This window comes from Monopterus albus, unplaced genomic scaffold (genome assembly GCF_001952655.1).
Source record: "Monopterus albus unplaced genomic scaffold, M_albus_1.0 scaffold99.1, whole genome shotgun sequence".
NCBI classification, from domain to species: domain Eukaryota; kingdom Metazoa; phylum Chordata; class Actinopteri; order Synbranchiformes; family Synbranchidae; genus Monopterus; species Monopterus albus.
Window position 1 is genome coordinate 12,248 of NW_018127979.1, and position 21,978 is coordinate 34,225.

General features: G+C 39.8%; 1 protein-coding gene across 1 annotated transcript in view; it reads right to left on the reverse strand.

Annotated features, from left to right (window-relative positions):
• Positions 1–567: 567 nt before the first annotated feature.
• Positions 568–21,978, reverse strand: part of znf385b (zinc finger protein 385B) — a 53,984-nt gene continuing 32,573 nt past the window's right edge. Inside the window, exons 5-11 of the mRNA XM_020609318.1 lie at positions 14,515–14,651; positions 14,231–14,341; positions 7,514–7,682; positions 6,990–7,367; positions 6,492–6,676; positions 5,536–5,631; positions 568–4,863 (exon numbers count right to left, since the gene is read on the reverse strand). Of these exons, the coding sequence (XP_020464974.1) occupies positions 4,594–4,863; positions 5,536–5,631; positions 6,492–6,676; positions 6,990–7,367; positions 7,514–7,682; positions 14,231–14,341; positions 14,515–14,651 (1,346 nt within the window). The 3' untranslated portion in view covers positions 568–4,593. The remainder of the gene's footprint in view (positions 4,864–5,535; positions 5,632–6,491; positions 6,677–6,989; positions 7,368–7,513; positions 7,683–14,230; positions 14,342–14,514; positions 14,652–21,978) is intronic.

Consider the following 21,978-nt stretch of genomic DNA (forward strand, 5'->3'; position numbering starts at 1 on the left):
ATGTTATTAATATATCCAATATATGTCTTTTCAGGCATACTTTTAGAAAATAAGAAGAAAACACAAAATTTTCATTGTAGACTTTGCAGTAAATACCAAATAATATTTATTTTACACATTATTGCTTGTTGTGTGACAGAAGAGTGGCAGCAAGAATCAAAGGAAAGGTGGACAAGACAGCAGTGAGACCAGCTATGCTGTATGGGTTAGAGACTGTAGCAGTGAGGAAAAGACAAGAGGCAGAGATGGAGGTAGCAGAGATGAGGATGTTGAGGTTCTCTTTAGGAGTGACCAGGATGGACAGGATTAGGAATGAGCACATCAGAGGGACAGCTCAGGTCGGCTGTTTTGGGAACAAGGTCAGAGAGGCCAGATTGAGATGGTTTGGACATGTGCAGAGGAGGGATAGTGGTTATATTGGTAGAAGGATGTTGGAGATGGAGCTGCCAGGCAAGAGGTCAAGAGGAAGGCCAAAGAGGAGATACAGTATATGGATGTGCTAAAAGAGGACATGAAGTTAACTAACGGGAACAGCCGAAAGAAGAAGAAGATTGCTTGAAAGTAAATACATTTTGTATTTATGTGTAAATGTAATATTTTTATGTATTTCATAAGACAAATAAACTGTAAATTAAGGTGAAATGTTTGTACTGTACTAATTAAATAGATATATATTTTTTGCATTTAAAAAAGCAGCTGTTAAATTTATCTATCCATTTATTTACCTATCCACAGGTATTTTTTTCCATTAAATGATAAGTTCAGTTAAAAAAAAGGTTTATTGAAATACTGTGCCTATGTGCTCATTTCAAGAGCTACTTGTTGGTGAAATTGTTCCTCTTACATGTACTGGCTGTCAGTAAATGTGAACCTATACATAAAGTGTGGTGATAAGATACCTGGTAAAAAAAAAAAAAATTGAAATGTGTGTTTTCTAGGCCTTGAAAAAAAAGAAAGCCCTGAAAAATGTTTACATAAATATTTCAACACAACACTTTGAGTCTTAAACATAACCTGGATTTTTTTTTTAATCATGCAATGATAACGCACACATTTGATGAACCGCCACATCCCTCTGACCAATCACAGCTTTTCTAACTCAACCAATCAGATACTATCACCACTTTAATTCCTTGTATTTTCCTTCATTAAGTGATGGCAGAGCAGATAAGGGACTAAGCTGCTGACATTGACTGAGATCACAAGAAATGGTCCTTTCAGAGGACAAGGAAATTTTACACCTCGTCTTTTACTTTGTCTAGTTTTCTACAGTGTTTTCTACGGTTCCTCTTGGTTCTAAGATATCCTTCCAAAACTGTCAAAGACCAACCTGATCATTTTAATTTTATTATATGGAAGTCTAAAAGTGCCAAGGAAAGCTGTTTTTTTTTGAGAATGCCAGGCCAACAGTCTCTATACAGTACCTGCTCATCTGAAAGGTCCATGTATGTGCTTTTCTGGGCTTTCAACCACATCTCATAGCCTTCTTTAGTGAACTCAAGCCTCATCCACATGGCCTAAATCTGTTAGTGAGAATCTCACAGTGTAACTGGGACCAGCAGGAACCTCTCAGCAGGATGCCCTAATAGCCTGAACATACTTTCTGTAGGGGGTAAAAGGGTCCACGTCCTTGAACAAAACTACATTTTTAAATAAGAAAACGTATGACTATTTATACATAAAAAGTAAAGTGTAGGGTCTCTACACCATTGCAAATCACTTCTCCACAGCACCATATTCTTTGACATTATATCGGCCAAACAAAACAACATGAAAATGGCTCAGTGAAAGATAATTAATTACACTGACAGCACAGACTCATTCACTACTCATGAAAATACCACACTGTTAAAATGCTGATGTTCACTGAAACCTGCATTTGTACTTTGTCCTAATGTTAATACAAGTATTATAGGAAACAATTTAGATACCTCACATTAATATACAGCATATACTGTATATATTTTTGTTGTTGTTGTTTTTCCTTTGTTTTCCTCTCAAGTCATCATGTCACAGAATCACAGTAATAGAATATTATGATTAACATCCTGGCATCTCAAGGCAGAAGCTGCCATTTTGTCCCATAAAAGCTGAATGAACAACAAATACAATATGAACCTGTCACAGCGATGACTTGTGGGAGGCCAAAGGTCATCAAGTCAGTGGCCAGTAGTAGAAAAAGCAAAGATGACATTCACATCCAAAGTCATCAGTTATCACATGACTGAACTGCTCATACCCTCAAAAAGATTCTAAGAAGCAACTGAAAGCTCAGAATAAAGCTAGTAAGTGGACCTTTGAGTTGAGATTATTGTGTCACACATAACATACAACTACTTATTTAACTACTCTTAGAGTCTGAAAATATGAAGTTTATCCTTAAGAAAATATTAAAATCAAAAGTTTTTATCCAAATCTGGCCAGTAGTTCTCGATATACAGTATATTTGTCTTTTGACTAATTCTAAAGAGTTACTTTAAAACATGCAGTTGTTTTAAAGTCATGTAAAAGAATTCATTAAATATTTACAACATACTATGTAAAATAAAAAATATGAAAAAAAAAATCAGCAACCATAGAAACTGATTGAGCTTATTTGCAGTTGCAGGTTGTGAACAGGTTCAGTGATGTGCTAAGAGTCTTTAAAATGTCCTTTGTGATAAAAACTTAGAGTAAAACATCTGCTCAAACATTTAAACTCCAGAATGCTCTGATCAGATTTGGTGACAGCGGGAAGAAGGTTAAATGAAAGAACCAACATGCACTCAGTGTTCATACCAGGCAGGACTTTTTCACTGTAAAACCAGGAAGTAGCCCGGTCCAGAGTCCTAACATCAGGTGCAGGCAGACGTGTGGACATCAGATATAAAGAGAAAGAAGAGTTTGAATACTCATATTTCAGTTCCAAAAATACAGCAGGAGGCAAGGACGAGCAACAAACTGTCCTGAATAAACCCTGATGTAACTTTGTTAAGGTTTATTGGATTATTTGGGGATTAAGAAGCAGATATATTAAAAGTGATTTTAATCTGGATTTTATGTAGCTATAAAATAAAAAGAAAATGTGTAGCTAGTTTAGACTCCTATCATTGTGTTGGGCCTATTGTGTTACAGTTAAAACATGTTTGCATTAAAGGGTAAATATGGTGTATTCCCACTTAGCACTGAAGACACAGAGGTGATGTACTATTTTTGGAATTTTAGATGATTAAACATTTTAGTATTTTTAAGCTCCTTTGGTATTTTGTTAATCTAAATATATTAAAACATGTTTAGGCAAAATATAATAAATCACAATTAAATATTTTAGTGCCCACCAGAATTACATACTTGGCTGGAAGGGTATAAAAACACGGAGACTAGAATGTAGAGAGATGACATTAACAAAAATATTATTTGAAACACTAAATTATATATTTCTTTAAAGTTTAAAAGAGCCTTCAGAGATTTTTCATGGTAGGCAAACCATTTTATAGATGGGTAGGGTGCCTTTTTGGGATTTGTTGTCAATTAGAAAAAACCCACCAGCCTTATCATTGAAGTTCTCTTCAGTGTGTGTGCTTGAGATACTGCATGTCAGGAAAGAGTCAACCATGGAAGCAGGAGCCTGAGGGTCTGAGGGAGGACAGCTGTGGCACAGGTCCAGTGTCAATATGATGGGAAGACAACTGCAGTAGTATTGTTCGTGACGGCTGACGTCTTGAGTTTTTTGCCATTTTGTTTGTGCTGATTGATTTCTCTGCTAGGAGGAGGAGAAGCTTCTGTATTCAGAGGAAATTTATTTGCAGGGAATCAACCCCGTCCAAACTGATCTGGGTTCTGGGTCCCAGGTGTAGACATTCTTGTCTAACTTCATGTCTGGTGTCAACACCAGCTGCATTTTTAGCCTGAAAATTTAATTAGTTACACCAGTGTATCTTCACCACAAGTGAAACAGTAGCAGGTTCAGTTATTGTTGACATTGTTTAGATTCTGCTTCTTGATTCTAGTTCCTCTTCAAACCTGGTTCTGGTTCTTGTCCTTTCATCAAACCAAAAATCCAGCTTTTTCAGCAGATTCAGGTGCCACCAACAGTCATTTGTCATAAATGACACAGTACTTCAGGGATCTTTCTGGTAAAAGGTCACATAAAGAAAAATGTAAATATCCTTATTCACTTCATTTTCCTTAACGCGGAAATTTTCTATTGGGTGATTCTGGAGCATCACCATGACAACTTAAGATAACACACACTGATCCATTTGTAGAAAATTTTAGACATTCTGTAATTTTTTCAGGATTTTTACATGTCTTCATAAAAAATCTTCATAGTCTGGTATATATGAGAATCTTTCAGCCTCTGGTTCTGGTTGGGTTCAGGTCTGTGGTTCATTTAAAGCAACATGTTCATTTCTCCTCCAGAGGGGAGGAAAAGGAGGAAGTTCTGCTCTTTAGTGTCTCTCTTCAAAGTTTCAGTCAGGTGAGAAGGCTGCAGCTGCAGCCATGATGGCAGAGCTGATGTCTCTTCTGGACTTTCTGTCCCCCGTAGCTCCAACAAAGAGGAGGTCAGAGGTTAAAGGTCACCAGTTCAACTCCCCACCACTACTGCTGCCATCAGTAGGGGGTGAAGAGAATTGATCCTTGGCTTGCTCTGATTGGTCCAGGTGCCGGACGCAAGAAAGAAGCAGTGAAGAGGGATGTGGAGGCTGGAGAGCGAGGATGGAGGGAGATGGCAGGGGTGAGGGGTGAGGAGGTGGGACTGAGGAAGGGAGAGGAGGAGAGAGAAGAGGGAGGGAGCGAGATAGAGGAGGTGAGGGAGGAAGAGGGAGGAGTGAAGGGAGTGGGGAGGAAGGGGGTAGAGAGGGAGGGCTTCACTAGCTCCTTCTGAGGAGGAGAGGAGACAAGGAGCAGAGGCAAGGAGAGGAAACAAAACAGGTAGTGAAAAGGGGAGGAAATGGACAGGAGACAAGGAGAATGTAAAAATAAAGAAAACAAGGAGAGAAGAAGATAGCAAACAAGCAAAAGAGACAAGGAGAGGAAAGGAATGAAGACAGGGAACAAGGAGAGGAGACAGGGAGACAAGAAAAGGACAGGATAAAAGAGAAGGGAACAATGAGAGGAAAGGAGAGGATGTAAGAAACAAAAAGTAAAAACAGGCAAGACAGAAGACAAGATAGGGAGATGAGAAAAGGGATGAGAATAATGTGAGGAGAGGAAGTAAGAAACAAGAATGAGTAAAATCAGAGAACAAGGAAACCAGGTGAGGAGACCATGAGACAAGACAAGGAAAGGAAAGAAGAGGATACAAGGAAGGGGAAACAGGACAAAAGAAAAATAAAGAGAGGACAATACAAGGAGAGAAAACAAGAACAGGAAACAAGTGGAAGACAGAGGAGTTCCCTATTATTAATTTACAGAAACATTTGTCTGATGTATTCATTGATTTACTAATAGTGTTTCAAATCTGCTCATGTGCTACACTGAACAAAATTATGGTTATCCCAATAAAATTAATTTGAATTTGAATGTGAGAGATAGTGGGAGAGAGACACTTACAGTGAGTGAGCTGCGCTGTTGTTTGTTGTAAGGGCTGTATTTGGGTTTGCTGGGTTTTCCTGCCATTCTGTCCTTGTGCCTCCTGCTGGAGATGTGCTGCAACAACAACAATAATAAACAATGACAATAAAACTAAGGTCTGCCTGTACTGTAAATAAAAAAAAAAAAAATTTAAACATGGCGGGGGTGGGGCGGGGTGGACGACAACTCATTGACAGAGCTGAACAGCTGAATAAAATGAAGAGCCTCAATCTCAAAGAGATACAAATATTATAGTATGCAGTGTTATATTTGCATAGTTTTAGTATATAGTCAACAGGTCAACAGTGCTTGGATTTCCTTAACAGATGATGAAGTGGTTTAATGTCACTGTACATGTGTGGGATAATACCTGACAAGCTGTATCGTCTATGGCTGTAATGTAAGATGTGGTTGCTAAAAACATCTGTAGTGCTGTCCAATCAAAAGCACTCAGCTCTGTAAACAGGAAGTCCCTGTACTGTAGCTTCACAAGCTTTAGCATAACTTCCATTTTTTGTGAAATGTAATATAAAATATTCCCAGTTTATATCAAACAGCATTGGATCAAGGGTTAGGACAATTTGTCAACAAATATTATTATAGGATTTAGTCTTTACACTAACAGGCTACATATTAGCATGCTAACATTAGCTTTTTGCTTGTTCACTTAACTATGCGACATCAAGACCAGGCAGTTACTGGGTGTAAATATATTTTTTTAAACTAATCTCTACTAGTGTTTGTGGTGCAAATTGTTTTGATGATGAAATAACATATATATACTATATAAACTTAACTAAACTAAAAGTTAACTAGCTTAAAGTATATACCTAGACTATATCTGAACTTATGAAGACCTGGTAACTAGCTCCAGAAATAAAACAGATTGAGTTTGTATAATGTTAACATGAAGTTATCATACTCTGTGTTTCTACCTGTTTGAGTTGGATCTCAGAGTTGACGTGGACGTCACAGATCTGGCAGTGGAAAGTTTTGTTCTGCAGACCGGAGCCCTTTAGTCTGGAGCTGCTGCTGTTCTTTAGCTTGGCTCCAGGTCGAGGGTAGGCCTTGATTGGCCCAGCACCGCTCCTAGCCTCCAACATCATCTTGTGTTTTGAACCTGACGAAAGAGATACACAGAAATCGTCTTCTGTGAAATAAGATACAAGATAATGATAAACTTCTGTCAGTGTGAGTATTGGATAATGCTGTAGCCACAGAGACATATTTTTAGTGTTGTTTTATATTTTATCCTAGTAACAAATCCTATATAGCTCATCACTCGTTTTTCCAAAGCATTCATCAGTTTTTAGATTGATTTACAGGCAGCCACCTCATTCCTATGAAAATCATCCTGCAGACTAAAAAGCCTCATTGAGCATATCAAAATATGACTCAGGTGGCTTTCCATACATTATCCTGTTCCTCCTCACCTGCATTATGAGCCTCCAGCTGAGAAAGAGAGTTGACAGCAACTTTACACAAAGAGCAGTACAACAGCTTCTTTGCCTTCTCCTCCTCTGACTCCACTGACAGAGGAGCATCCTCGGAGGAGGCCTGGGAAGGAGGAGGAGCAGGGGATAAAGAGGAGGTGATAGGAGTTGGAGGAGGAGGAGGAGGAGGAGAGGCTTTGGAAGAAGAAGAGGAAGAAGAAGAAGAAAAAGAGAGGCCTGGGGCGGGGAGAGCTGTGGGAGGACTGGAGGGAGGAGGCTCACTGCCTGTTCTGCTAGAGGAGGGGGAGGAGGAGGAGAGAGGGCAGAAGGAGGGGAGGAGTTTAAGTGAAGAGGAGTCAGTGGAACTGGATAAGAGTTCTGGAAGGAGGATGAGTAGGTGAAAGAAGAAGAGAAGAAAAAAGGAAGAAGAAATGAAACACACCCTGTGATATTACAACCAAACTCACCCACAATAACAACATCATCAGTATTAGTAGATTAATGTTATTGGTATATAACTCAACTGTGCTGATTGGTGTTGCCGTTAGCTGAGACATGAGGGGTGGGGCCAGCCGGACTAGAACTGCTCCCATTGATCTCTCCAGTGATTGCCGGCTTGGCCTTGGCTTTGTTCTCCTGAGTCTTGAGTTTCTTGGCATGACGACTGCCTCTGTAATGAGCCTCAGCCTGAGACTGTGTAGGAGACACAAAGAGAATTTTTATTTTCCTATTTGGGCTTTCCCCCCCGTCTTCTGGATGTAGAAACCTAAAATCCTGATGTTACATCTTGTCAAACCACTGTTCCGATAGTTCCTGAGACTGCAATGCAATCCTCCATTCAGGGTTTCCATCACTGGCAATATGTTCCTGATGTCAGGCAGTGTGTGATTTGGACCCAAAATAAGCAGACCTTACAGGGTTTGAAACCAGGAAAGAATTTATTAAAGAACAATGTTTATGGTGGGCAGCGAGAGGCTGAGCTGTTTCTGGGCTGGCAGGATGAGCAGTGGGGAACTGGGGACAGGTCGGTCATGAACCAGGAGGACCAGGACGTGGAGGTGAGTAGGCAGGTGGATGGCAGGAAACAAGCAGACAAGGAAGACAAACACCAAAAGGTTCTGGCAGGGGGACTGCTGCTGGAGAAGCCGGGAGGAACACTGCAGAGTCGTGATGATAGCCAGACGGGTTGAAAGCAGGAAAACAGAGACTACCGTACTGCAGGGGCAGACTGCTTATTGACATTGCCAGTGAAGATGCCAAGTGTGCGCGGTATGTAGCTTAATGCACCCACCAACAAAACAGACAGAAGCGTTAAGGAGGGAAAAGAGTGCTGGCTGTACTCACTGGGTGGAGAGCATTTCATCTAGTAATCTAACCAAAAAAGGATAAAAGTACAGGAGGTGAACTTAAAAGATGCAGAGCTGGGGTATGCTTCCTTACGGACATGACATGAGTGTGGAGTAGCAGAAACAGAATACGTAGAGTAGCAACATCAAAACAAGAAGATAGGAACAAAGCTTAGGGCATGTAGTGGTGAACGATCCAGCAAAGAATAGGTGGAAATGAGGGTGTGTTTATATGTGGCAGGGCCGGGAGATAATGAGCAGCAGGTGAATGGAATAATGGCTGATTACGATAGGAAGAGATGGGGAAAACAGAACACAAATCAGGAAGCATAGTCCATGACAGCAGTGGTTAGTACCTCATATTGTTAAAAGAGAACTTATACACTGCTACAGCAAATAAATAAAATCAAAGCAATCTTTTTTTAAACCACATATTTCTTGTCCTTGTAAAAACCTGTTGCCTACATCACCCACAATGCAACTTGACTGCCAGGAGTTCAATCTGTGAATCAGGTGAGTTGTGTTCATTATGCTTGTAGAAGCTAAGGTAGCCTTGAGCCTCCTACTGCTTACCTCGCAATCACTGAAACAAAACATAGCACAGCTGCCACAGTGAAAACTTTCCTGACTTGTTAAATCCTGTGTATGAGCAGTCTATGAAATACTCTATAACAACTGGGCTTTCTGTGTCATGTTTGGTGCTACAAAAAGAAGGAATAAAAAAGGTGTACTTATCTATGTCTGTACGCAGTCAAACAATTTGAAATTAAAACATTTTGACACATTTGCAAAGTAGTTAAATATTTCCAAGACTCCTGAACTTTCCAATTTTGCAGGTTCCCTGTGCACCTGCAAAGCTCAGCTTGGAACTTTTCACTGACCTGCAATTACCTTTACATCACTTCTGAACCAAACTTGGCCTGACACATTAATATAAGATACAGTGGTGTGAAAAAGTGTTTGCCCCCTTACTGATTTCTTATCTTTTTGCATGTTTGTCACACTGTAATGTTTCAGATCGTCAAACAAATTTATATATTAGTCAAAGATAACACAAGTAAACACATCATGCAGTTTTTAAATGAAGGTTTTTATTATTAAGGGAAAACAAAATCCAAAACTATAGATCCCTGTGTGAACAAGTGTTTGCCCCCCTGTCAAAACACTGGTTTATCGCACCTGAGTTCAATTTCTCTTCATCTTTGCAGAATTGTTGTAAGTCAGCCACATTGGAGGGTTTTCGGGCATGAACTGCCTTTTTAAGGTCATGCCACAGCATCTCAATTGGATTCAGGTCAGGACTTTGACTAGGCCACTCCAAAGTCTTCATTTTGTTTTTCTTCAGCCATTCAGAAGTGGACTTGCTGGTGTGCTTTGGATCATTGTCCTGCTGCAGAACCCAAGTTCGCTTCAGCTTGAGGTCACAAACGGATGGCCGGACATTCTCCTTCAGGATATTTTGGTACACAGCAGAATTCATGGTTCCATTTATCACAGCAAGTCTTCCAGGGCCTGAAGCAGCAAAACAGCCCCAGACCATCCCACTACCACCACCATATTTTACTGTTGGTATGATGTTCTTTTTCTGAAATGCGGTGTTACTTTTACGCCACACATAATGGGACACACACCTTCCAAAAAGTTCAACTTTTGTCTCGTCTGTCCACAGAGTATTATCCCAAAAGTCTTGGGGATCATCAAGATGTTTTCTGGCAAAACTGAGACGAGCCTTTATGTTCTTTTTGCTCAGCAGTGGTTTTCGTCTTGGAACTCTGCCATGCAAACCATTTTTGCCCAGTCTCTTTCTTATGGTGGAGTCATGAACACTCAGCTTAACTGAGGCAAGTGAGGCCTGCAGTTCTTTGGATGTTGTTGTGGGGTCTTTTGTGACCTCTTGGATGAGTTGTCGCTGCGCTCTTGGGGTAATTTTGGTCGGCTGGCCACTCCTGGGAAGGTTCTCCACTGTTCCATGTTTTCGCCATTTGTGGATAATGGCTCTCACTGTGGTTCGCTGCAGTCCCCAAGCTTTAGAAATGGCTTTATAACCTTTTCCGGACTGATAGAGCTCCATTATTCTCTTTCTCATTTGTTTTTGAATTTCTTTGGATCTCGGCATGATGTCTAGCTTTTGAGGATCTTTTGGTCTACTTCACTTTGTCAGGCAGGTCCTATTTAAGTGATTTCTTGATTGCGAACAGGTGTGGCAAGAGAAATTGAACTCAGGTGCGATAAACCAGTGTTTTGACAGGGGGGCAAACACTTGTTCACACAGGGCTCTATAGTTTTGGATTTTGTTTTCCCTTAATAATAAAAACCTTCATTTAAAAACTGCATGATGTGTTTACTTGTGTTATCTTTGACTAATATATAAATTTGTTTGACGATCTGAAACATTACAGTGTGACAAACATGCAAAAAGATAAGAAATCAGTAAGGGGGCAAACACTTTTTCACACCACTGTATGTGACTTGACCAGAAGGCTAATCAAATATGCTCTGAGTTGCAGCTGGGTAATACAGTCAAAAACTACAAGATACAATACAAAGGTTTTCAAGATTCATCCTTTGCAGAAAATTACTCTCATCACCTCCTGAAGTTGCCTGGATTGGACTTGTGAACTGCATTTTGATTATAATAATCACTGCAAATTTACACCTGCATTAATGAGGTTTTTCTACACAGTCATGTCTGCGTGTATGAGGGCATTTGAGAACCACAGTTTAAGGACACAGATGGACATAAAAGCCTGAATAGTGATGCGCTGTATGAACAGTTCAAGTGAAGAGATGATCTCTACACTAAAAACTGTTCGTGCTATGTGTCACCACACAGTGTAACAAGCCTAGATTAACCACAATTTGTTAATACATTGTAACAAACCTCCAGATTAACATTGTCCTCATGTGAGTGTGTGGAATCTTCATGCTTCATCCATTACTCAGCTTATTAGATATAATACTCTCCTCTCTTATTTCTCTCATCTCCTTGTTTCATGTCTCCTTTCCTCATCAGTGATTCCTATTTTGATGGTCACTCATAAATAATTTTACCAGCTCATAAATTAGTCATGATTGATTGGCACGTCACTAACAAGGCAGCTCGTTAGCACTGAGCATTAAGTGAATGAGGGTGTATGTATGGTATGGCAGGGAGTGGTAGATGATACACCTGATTACACACACCTGCTGTTTTGTATAACACCTGACAGACACCTACACAAAACGAAACAAGTCTCTTAAAAACTTAATGGAACAGTCCAACATCAACTTCAATTAGTTTCAGGTCTGTGAGGTAGGTGTGTATTTAGCCCAGCTATGCAAAACTATGGAAAACTGCTAACCTCCTGCAAAAGCAAAACTGCTGAGACAACACAGCAAATTTTGATCATTTTTAGTTTTAAAAACGTAATGATGACAACAGCAATAATCAGCAATTACACCAAGCTATGTTAGTTTTAGCTAGCACACTAAATGTTACGTTTAGAGCCTCACTGTATGTTAAATTATATTCTGACATTCAAAACAATTTTAGTTAATTTCCCAAAGTTAAAGTTGTAGTAGCTAATGAACTTTCATTTGCAAGCTAACATTATCTTGCAAAGATAGTGGCTCATTAGCAAACAAGCAACCAAGATGTATGTTAAAGGAGCAATCCAATCTTTTGTAAAATTCACTTGTCTATCTTTCCTAGTTCCTCAGAAGAAAAGATGTATATCAATGCCATCTCTGTACAGCCAGAGATAAAGTAGTTTAAAGTTGTTAAAAATCAAAGCACTGGAGTTGCTCAAAGGTGCATTTTTCACTTTGTATGAAGCTAAATGAGCACTTCCAGACTCTGAGATTAACTATGTGCTATGGACAGATTATAGCCCCTTACACACTCCCTTTTCAAGGCAGGATTGGGGCACCTTTAATTCTGTCTCATTTTTTGTGTGTAAGGCGCAAAGCTGGAATAGCGGGTCATTTTCCTTCCACCTCTGGTCTGCCTTGGGAGGTACTACCAGAGAGGAAACCAAGGGGAGATGCACTCTGTGTAAAAAAGGTTGAACCAGCATGTCCAGAACCAAGTGCTGTGATTAGATGATGTTATACACCAATCAGCCATAACATTATGACCACCTGCCTAATACTGTTTACATAGGAGTCAATGTGGCAGTTGGTTGGCACTCATGTCACTCTGCAGCTCACTGTGCATCTTCTGTGAATCCATTTGCTTCCACAGTTATACTGCCAGAAAGAGCACAGATGTGTCTGCAATTCAGTGAAAAACGAACATGTCTTTTTCACTCACCTTTTCCTCGTCCATTAATGAAATAGCTTCCTCTAGGACTCCTCGACCACTCAAAAACTCACTTAAATCCCATTTTTGGGCAGCACATAGTTCCTCTCCAGCATGACTCAAAGCCACTCTCTCACTCACTGAACTTGGATCCTTACAGGTATCCAGACTTCTGAGTTTAAAGTCAGAGTTCTGACTTTGAAATTCTGAGATCAAAGTCAGAATTCTAGAATGTCGACTTCCTAGAATGTCAACATCCTAGAATGTTGACATTCTAGAATTCTGACTTTGATTTCAGAATTCGGTCTAGACACAGATGTGTCTACAATTAAGTGACAAACTTGTGACAAAGGAGTGAAAACTGGTCATGAGGATGAGTTAGAGGGAATTTTTTAGACACATTCAACAGCCTCACCACTCTAGGTGTGATATCACCACTACAGCCCCTGACTCGTTCTCTTCATACAGACCAATGTACAGTATTTCTCATTTTCAACCATTTTAACAGTCAAATAAATTTGAATCTTTTGAAAAGTACAAACGGAAGTTAAAAGTTTAATCTACAGTAGGTCAACCTCATCATCAGTGAGCCGTGAGTGTCCATGACCCTGTCACCAGTTCACCATTTGTCCTTCCTTAGACACTGTTGGTAGGTACCAACCACTGCAGACCAAGAACACCCACCAAGACCTGCAGGGTGGGAGATGCTTTGTCATCTAGACATCACAGTTTGGCCCTCGTCAAAGTCACTCAGATCCTTACACTTGCCAATTTTTCCTGCTTCCAACACATCAACTTTAAGGACTAAATGTTCACTTGCTGCCTAATATACCCCAAACATTGACAGGTGCCACTGTAACTTCACCTGTCAGTGGTCATAATGTTATGGCTGATTGGTGTATGTGTGCAAAACTATTACTGGTGTCTCAAGTCTGCACACCACTCTGCTTCAAACTGTTCTTGGCATCTCTCTAAATTATAAGTCAAAGCATTTCTGATGTCACAAACAATTATTACTCATGACATTCATACACATAGCAAGAAACACGCTAACCAATTTTGTGTGAAGTGAAATAAATGCTTGACACTCCAACAAAGCTACATCTGCACTTATCTCTCCCACCATTGTTGTTTTGGCTGCGTCACAGTTGATGCAGAACGCTGTGTCCCACCTCTGGTTTGGACTGCTGTTCTGCTGGGAAAAGGCACCCCTTGCCCAGACTGAAATAGATGTCATTTTTGTCTTTTGGGTTTTGTGTGTGTGTGTTTCTATGTGGTAATTTTTCCCTCTTTGTAGTCATGATGAGTTTCAGTCTGGTTGTTTTAAAACTCTTTGTAGTTGCTGTGTCTTTTTTGTGGTAATTTTCTCTCTTCGTTGGAGTTTTGTGTTTCTTTCTGTGATTTTTTTCAGATGAAGTCCAGGGGCCTGTATAGTAATCCATCCTTGTCTGTACAAGACTACCCACACAAAGATGAAACTGATAACCATCTTCTCATGAAAGACAGCAAACAAGAGAATTTCAGAAAAGCTTCATACATTTTGGTCACAGCAAGACCAAAGTGTGGAGGTTGATCATTGAAACATATGAACCAAACACTACAACACACACACTTACATCAGAGTTGAACCTCAATTGGCAGACATTACAGGTGATGATCAGTTTCTTCTTGGGTACCATGGTAACGCCAAAAGTGTGGTTGATGACGGCCTTCTGTACCGGGTCCATCTGTGGGAGACACACAAAAGTCACAGGTCACCGGGCTGCTCAGGATGGACTGAACAGTGATGACTGAGTGATGCTGGCACAATGACAGGTTGGTTTGTCACAGACAGTTTGTACTGGCTGCAGCTGCAACACTCCCCCCCCCCCCACACACACACACACACACACACACACACCGTGCTGAAGTTTGGGAAAAGTCCAACTGGCGACGATGTCTCAACAGGGAATGACAGGAACGGTTTCATTATCACCGAGGGACCAGTGGTGGCTATCAGGCTCTGCAGTGACCTGCCCGCTGTGCTACACCCACTTCCTGGAAACAGAGAAAGAATGAGAATGAGAATTTCAAACAATGACTTTTACTGATTTGAGTGCTCTTTAGTTCTGGGTGTCAGTAGTAGTGGCAGGTCATCTCTTTAAAAAGTAGATAATGTCCTTTCAAAAACGACTTAACATAAATTCCTGGAAAGATGCAGCACCTGGGTTTGGTGCTAAACCTCAGCCAGAACAACTGCTCAACTCTTCAGATGCTCTGACACACAGCCTTTTTCACCCCTTTTCCAGACTTTGAGGAATATAAGCAGCAAATATATTGCTGACTGACACAGACAGTTTTTTGGCAAAAACAAATCCATCTCACTCTGATATTTATGCCATTTCAACCTGGAAACTTGAACAGCTGATCTCTCTGCCTCCAGCAGAGAGAGAGGTAACACAGAGAAAAATAACGAGAGAAGGTGGATGAGAGGTTCACATAATGAGTCCACATGTACAGCTGACACAGAGTCATCTTAACTGTTTCATCTTGATTTAAGGAGGTAGAAAGTGCACTTACTCAGGGAGCCAAGGTGAACCAAAGGTCATACTGAACACATCACACTATACACAACTATTACAAATTAAAACTGCTGCTAAACATTGAAGAAAAGATGTGTGTTGCAGGAAATACTTTACTATTATGTACAGTACACATTTTAAAGCCAACAAGACAACACATTATTTTATTATTGTGTGTGAGAGAGGTTGATTAAGAGAAAGTGATGAATCTGAAGCAGGAGGCCAAACATAAAACTATTTGTTACCAGTTACATACAGTATGAGGAGGTATTACATGAAAATACACAGTGCACCAATGAAGATCCGATGAAGAAGAAGTGTGCAGTGTTTCTTCTGTCTGTGTATTTTTATACCCACAGCTTGTAGAATCCATGCAGAGAATACTTTCAATAACAACATGGTGCGGGTGCTTTATACCAAGAGCAACATAATCTTCCCTTATGAGGAGGAGTGGGAACTTTTTATTTTGTCCATCTGTCCAGTGATCAATAAAACTATGACAAAACTAAATAAGAAGTGATCTTTAAATGAAATGCATTAAATGTTTTGTCAACAAACAAAAGATAAATGGTAATGTGAAAGAAAAACAATGGACACCAAATAATGACCTTAATGCAAAGTCCAGTTCAGTGCTCTGGAAGCTATGTGTTGAATGAGTAAGTTCCAGGAACAAAGTCGACCTTATCCTTATAACCCATTCTATTCTGGTGTGATTTCACTATAACCCGTTGTTACCCATGTTGTCTGAATTATAACCCTTGCAGATGAGGAATTCTGACAGTTTAAATGTTGATCTGATTAAAAGAGATTGAGAGATTTGGTTCAGGTTTGCAAAATGTGTCTATACATGTCACAACCTAAGGGACAACCAACACAACAAGAAACAGCACAACAAAAAAACACACTCCATCTGTAATTAATGACCTGAAACAAACACCAGAGATTTCTTTTCCACTTTCTGGATTTCTATATATAATTTTTCTTCTTTTTTTTCCTACTGTACATTGCAAAATCTTATATAGTCATTTTTCTATAATATTTTACTTAACTACCTATATAAATAATTTGTATTTTTTATTAATAATGATGCTTGCTAATGTATTTATATATTTGTAATTGGAATGCTAATGCTTTGGCAATACTGTATATGTAAATGGTCATGCCAGTAAAGCTTAGTTAATTGAAACTGAATTGCATTGGTTTAATTTATATGCAAGTTAACCAGGCCAAGCGAGCTATATGTACGTTTTCAGACAGACATTGGGCTGTAGCTGTGGGTTAGTTGTGTGTCATACTGCTGCTCTCTAAGTTTATCCTCATATAGCAGAGCTGTGAGTCAGTGTCTTCATTTATCACAGCAACTTATTATTAAATTCAGAACAGCCTAACACAACATGTTGCTGTAATCAAACATGTAGCTGGACACACAACAGCTCACATCACTGTCTGGATCAGCTGTTGTTGGCTGAAAGGTCATTTAAGATACAGATTCATGTCTATATTTAAAGATGGTGCAACATATCAGCTTGGTCAGCCTACAAAAATATAAGCTTTACCCTCAATAATATAGTTACCGTGAAGGTGTAATGCTTTAAAAATACATCTGGATTCCTGCAAACAAAGTTATTTGTCAGCCTACTATGTCACAGTTTTAGTGGCAGTACTTAGTAGTTTGTATTGGCAGTCAAAGCCAGTTTAATTATCCTGTTAGTACAAAAGAGTACAGCATCTCTACTTCATGGTATATACTATAGTGTTTTCAAAAGGGGAAGGGCTGTGTAACCCTGTGGCGATCTATGTGTGATCATTTAAGAAATTAGTGAAAGTCACTGATTAGTTTACATAGACTGCAGTTGGTTCAGTAACTAAAAGATACCCGTTAAACCCGCTGTGATTGGTCAGCAGTAGTTCATAACATCACAAAAGTGTTTTACCGGTGGTTTGTGATCAGGTGTGCTGCTTTCACGCTGGCACAGGCAGAGGTGATCACAATAAATCAGGACCAACTAAAGTACACCATCTCTAGCTGACATGATTTCACTTTTCATATTGTGAGTATGTCCTCCATGTTAAACTTTACACTGGGGCAGAGCACTATTTAAAAGCTCTAGAACCCCGCGAAGGACCACTCAAACAGCACAAGAACCAAATGAACCTCTGAGACCACCTTAGGAACCAATAAAAGGACCTCTAAAAGACTATTTACCCCATCTCACAGACCCCTGAAGCCTTAACAAACCATCCAAACTGTCTCACCAAACTCTGTCCTTTTTCTTATAAGGTCAGAGTTTCAGCATCCATCAACACTACACTCAAATATCTGGTGATTTTGTCTGCATGCTGGTGTTTTTACCTGTACTATATCACACAATAAAAGTGTTATATTTACTATGTAGAGTTGTTCCTGTTTCCTTTATGATGCATATGAATTGGAGTGTGTGATAAACAGAGTGGTGACAGAGTCATCTTAATTCTGTCCTTCTGTCCTCTGAGATCTGGTTACAACCCCCCCACACACACACACTAACCCTTCTCTCTTACAGTAAGTTGCTGTTCTAAGAAGCTACTATAAATACTGATGTGCTGCTGCATTCACATGGAAAGTCTGCAAACCAGACAGTTTTATTTCAAGCTGCTGGTGATTGGTCAGGGGATCTGTTAGGGGTGGTGACCCTGTAGACAAGCTAACACTCTACTGTAGAAGTCAGCTGTCAAGATCGCACACTATTGATCCACATGTGTTAGTGGTTCAGCTGAAACTCAGCTGCAGAATACCACAAGTTTAAATGCTGGTATTATAAGGTCTTAAATCATTACATACACAAACCTTTTTATAGCTCCAAACATTCAAAACGATAAAGGTTTCTTTCCTGGTGGAGCATTGCCTAACATCAGCAGCGGCTGAGATTAAATGGTCTATTAAAGGTGCCAACCAGTTTCCTAGAGGTCAGTCCGGTTTCCTCTATGGTGGTCAGATTTGTGATTTGGCTGCACTCAGGGTTATCTCTGGCATTCACATTGCATATGCGCACAAACACACACACACACACACACACACACTACTTGAAAGCTCATATGATAAAGACTTAATAAAGAAAATCTCACTCACTGTTTTGCTGTACTGTCAGAGCTCTGGCAGTTTCTCTGCCATCTGTTACAAACTGCCTCCATATTTTGGCCAGTGGGTGTGGTTAGTAAGAAATATGGCCAATATTCAACCACTCACATTCACCTGGTATATAAATGCAAAGGGAGCTGATTAACTTGCATTAAAATTTTCAGCTGAGCAATGAGAATGGACATCTGAAACATCTTATGTCCAGCTCAACTTTTAAAACTATCTATATTAGCATATTCCAAAAGCTACAGAATGTAACTTTTTTCAAATATTGTTCTTGCAGAAACATGCTCCAGAACTTGTCTTAATGTGGAGAAGTGCTGTCGAAGTCTCCTGTGACCCAGACTCATTGAACAAGATTGGCAGCAGTGCAGAGATACAGTATTAGCTTATAAAAGGTTTTGAGTGGGACTGACCTCTCTAACCAATCAGAGATTTTCAATTTTCTCTTTTAACCTTTATTTATTAAGTTTATCATGGAGCAGGAAACAGGGGAGACACCTGCGATAAGTGCAATGGTTGGAGTCAAACCACCAACATCTCACTTGATCGGTAAGTTTTGCTGCATTCTCATTTCTGCTAATTTCATAATGACAGATATCTGAATAGCTGGGCAGAGCGGAGCAGATTATAGTAGAGCATAGTGGACCAGGAAGAGGGAGTGCTGGGCGGAGCAGAGTGGAGGGATTTGGAGTTTCATGCTAGTGCTACAATAAGTTACATACTGTAGCTTTAAGTCCTGGATTTTTTTTAAACAAATTTAAGGGAGACAGAGTGGATGTGCTTTTACGAATTATTCAGTTTACTGAACTATTTATGGAAAAACTAAACACCTCACATCCCTCACAGGACACCCTGAGTGCCCTGAGCAACACCTTCAAGGAAAGGCTGCTCCACCCACAGTGTGTGGAAGCACCCCTGGTGGAAAATTCACAAGCTACTCAGCAATATGTAAAGCACTTCAAAGTATAAGTATATAAGAAAGTTAACATTAGCTCTACTTTTACCAGGTGTAACATCAAATTTGATGTATACAATAATACATCAATAATTATAGTCAAATAATATGATATACATGAAAGTGACCTGTGCCATTACGCAAAATCACAACTTTTACTTTTTGTACTTTAAGTGTATTTTATGCTAATTCATTTGTATTTTTACTTAAGCAACATTTTGAACGATTTCTACCACCACTGGTTAGAAATTGTTTAAAAAAAAGGCAACAAATATCTTGACATTATAACTGTAATTATAACTACCTAATATTGATCTAACTAATTTCAGAGTTTGATGTACTAGAAAAGAGCTGTCCAATTATTGGTGAGAGTATTTTCTGATGTATAAATGTCAGTGTATCATCATCCAGACTGTGATTACAGCGTCACCATATCATCCTCCAACTCAGCAGGGAAAAGAGAAACATCTGGTGTTGTTAATCAGACTATAAAGTGATTGGAGCAGATGAAGTTAAAGTGAAACCGACAGCAGCAGAAACATTTCTCATATGAACAGCAGGAAGTGATGAGGCCCGATGATGAGGAATGGGAGGGTGGTGATTCTTAAAGAAAGGTTCCTACCTGAACCAGATGCCTTTTTAAAATTATTCTCGATCCAGAGTTTCTTTTTCCCTCTTCTGTCTGGATGTATTCTACTCTACTGTAATCTGTTCTGTCGTCTACTGTCCTCTGCTTTTATCTGTCTGTGTTACTCGGCTCTCATGTTTTTATGAACCTAAAGAGAAGCAGCCAAACGCACCCACCACTCGCTGTGTGCATGCTAAAGCAAATGTATCAGGTGACTGAAGCAAGAGTGGTATGTGTCATTGCTATCTGAACTCACAGGTGTGTGTGTGTGTGTGTGTGTGTTACTTCCAATTTCCTCCAGAGAGAAGAAACTCTATCCCAGAGGAAATGAGAGAGAGAGAGAGAGAGAGAGAAAACGTGTGTGCACACTACTTACAGATTATATTGGAGGATTAAAGATTAAAATACCCTGCTGTAGTCACTACTTTATGTGTGTGTGTGTGTGTGTGTGTATGTGTGTGTTTGTATGGATATCTTTGTGAGGACTGGTTTAAATTTTATACCATGAAAATGAGGACATGTTGGCTAATCCTCACTTTCTGAAGCACCTTCAGAGGTTTACTTAAGGGTTAACTCTCAGGGTCAGGATAGAAGTAAATTCAGGTTAAAGTGTCCATGGCATGCTCTTGTTTTTTTGACTACAGTGCTATAATGGTGAATTATCATCTTAGACGTGACCTAAAGCAAACAATGAGGTGTACGTATGTACTAGCATTTCTATGCAGAAGCAAATGGGTTTATACAAACTCTTGGTCACAAGATTTTTTTTCTAACAAAATTAAGTATTGCGTGATAATTTAAGGATTTCCTTGAATGGTCATAAAATCCAGGCTGTTGCGCATTCATGTGACCTTGTCTGACATCCACCGGTGCCATTGTGAAAGTGAAATTTTTGTGCCTGTTTTTGTGGATATATTTTCCCTCCGGCTACTGCACTGTAACCAGGGGATGTGAAGAAAAATACAGGGACTGGCTGTTTTACCTGACCGGGTCTAACCTACGAGCAGCCGGCCTGTGAAGCACCATGGGGCAGTGAATGGTCAGCTCATCAATGCTGGATTCCCCCGGAGCAGAGAACCTGTTTGTTTTGACTGCTTGAGGCCAGTGTGTCTGCTGCATGTGATGCGTTGCTGGTTAAGTACTGGATTAATGACCCATGATGTTATTGGCAGTACTACGCTACCTGTTGGAATTAATTTCACTACTTTGGGACTGTATGTGGTCATGTGGGGGAAGACGCAGTGATCACCAGTTGGATTTACCAACCTTGGAGCTACTTGAAAGGGAGCGATGTTTCCACTATTCGGTGGGACTTCACAGTAAGTTTAAAAAACACACGTTATATGTCTGTTATTGCCTTGTTTCTGTAAGGTTAGAGAGAATTGTTGTAAGGCTGGAGAAGTTACTATGTTAAAATATGGGGTTTCTCAATTACCCACTCTGTATAGAGTGTTGCACATCTCTTTTTATCGGTACATACGTATACTGTTGTTTACCTGTCTATGGAGGAGAAACTCAAATTGATTAATGTCTTTGCAATTCATTGTGCTGTCCACTTTCAACAACAGGAGTTGTGCGTTTTCATGAACTATCCTCTAGTTTTTAGGAAGAACCTCTCTGGTTTTATTGTTCTGACATAATTACAGACTATTTGGAGTTATGATGGGTGCAAAGCTAATCTAGAGGTACCCAAGAGTAAACATTAAATGGCTGAAAATGAGCAAAATCAGCATGCCATGGGCACTTTAAGAGTTGGGGTTTAGCAGTTGTGATGATAAGCAGCTAGAGAATGCATTATGTCAGTTAAGCCCTTTTCAGACATGAGATATATAACTTTGCCGGATTCATCATTCTGTTAAAGTGCCAGCTGTCTGTCATTCAGTGTTTGTTGTTGGTACACACCATCTCCTGTTACACAGCAAAGACAGTGTGTGAAAGAGACAAACAACCATCTGGTTCACACCTAACACAATACACATTAAAAATAAATAACCAAGTGTGAGATCAGATGTTTCAATTGTTCACTGGCCACAGGAATTAACTTCATTATCACTGACTCCAGCCAAAACTGAGACTATGCCCACATGAAACCAGGAGAT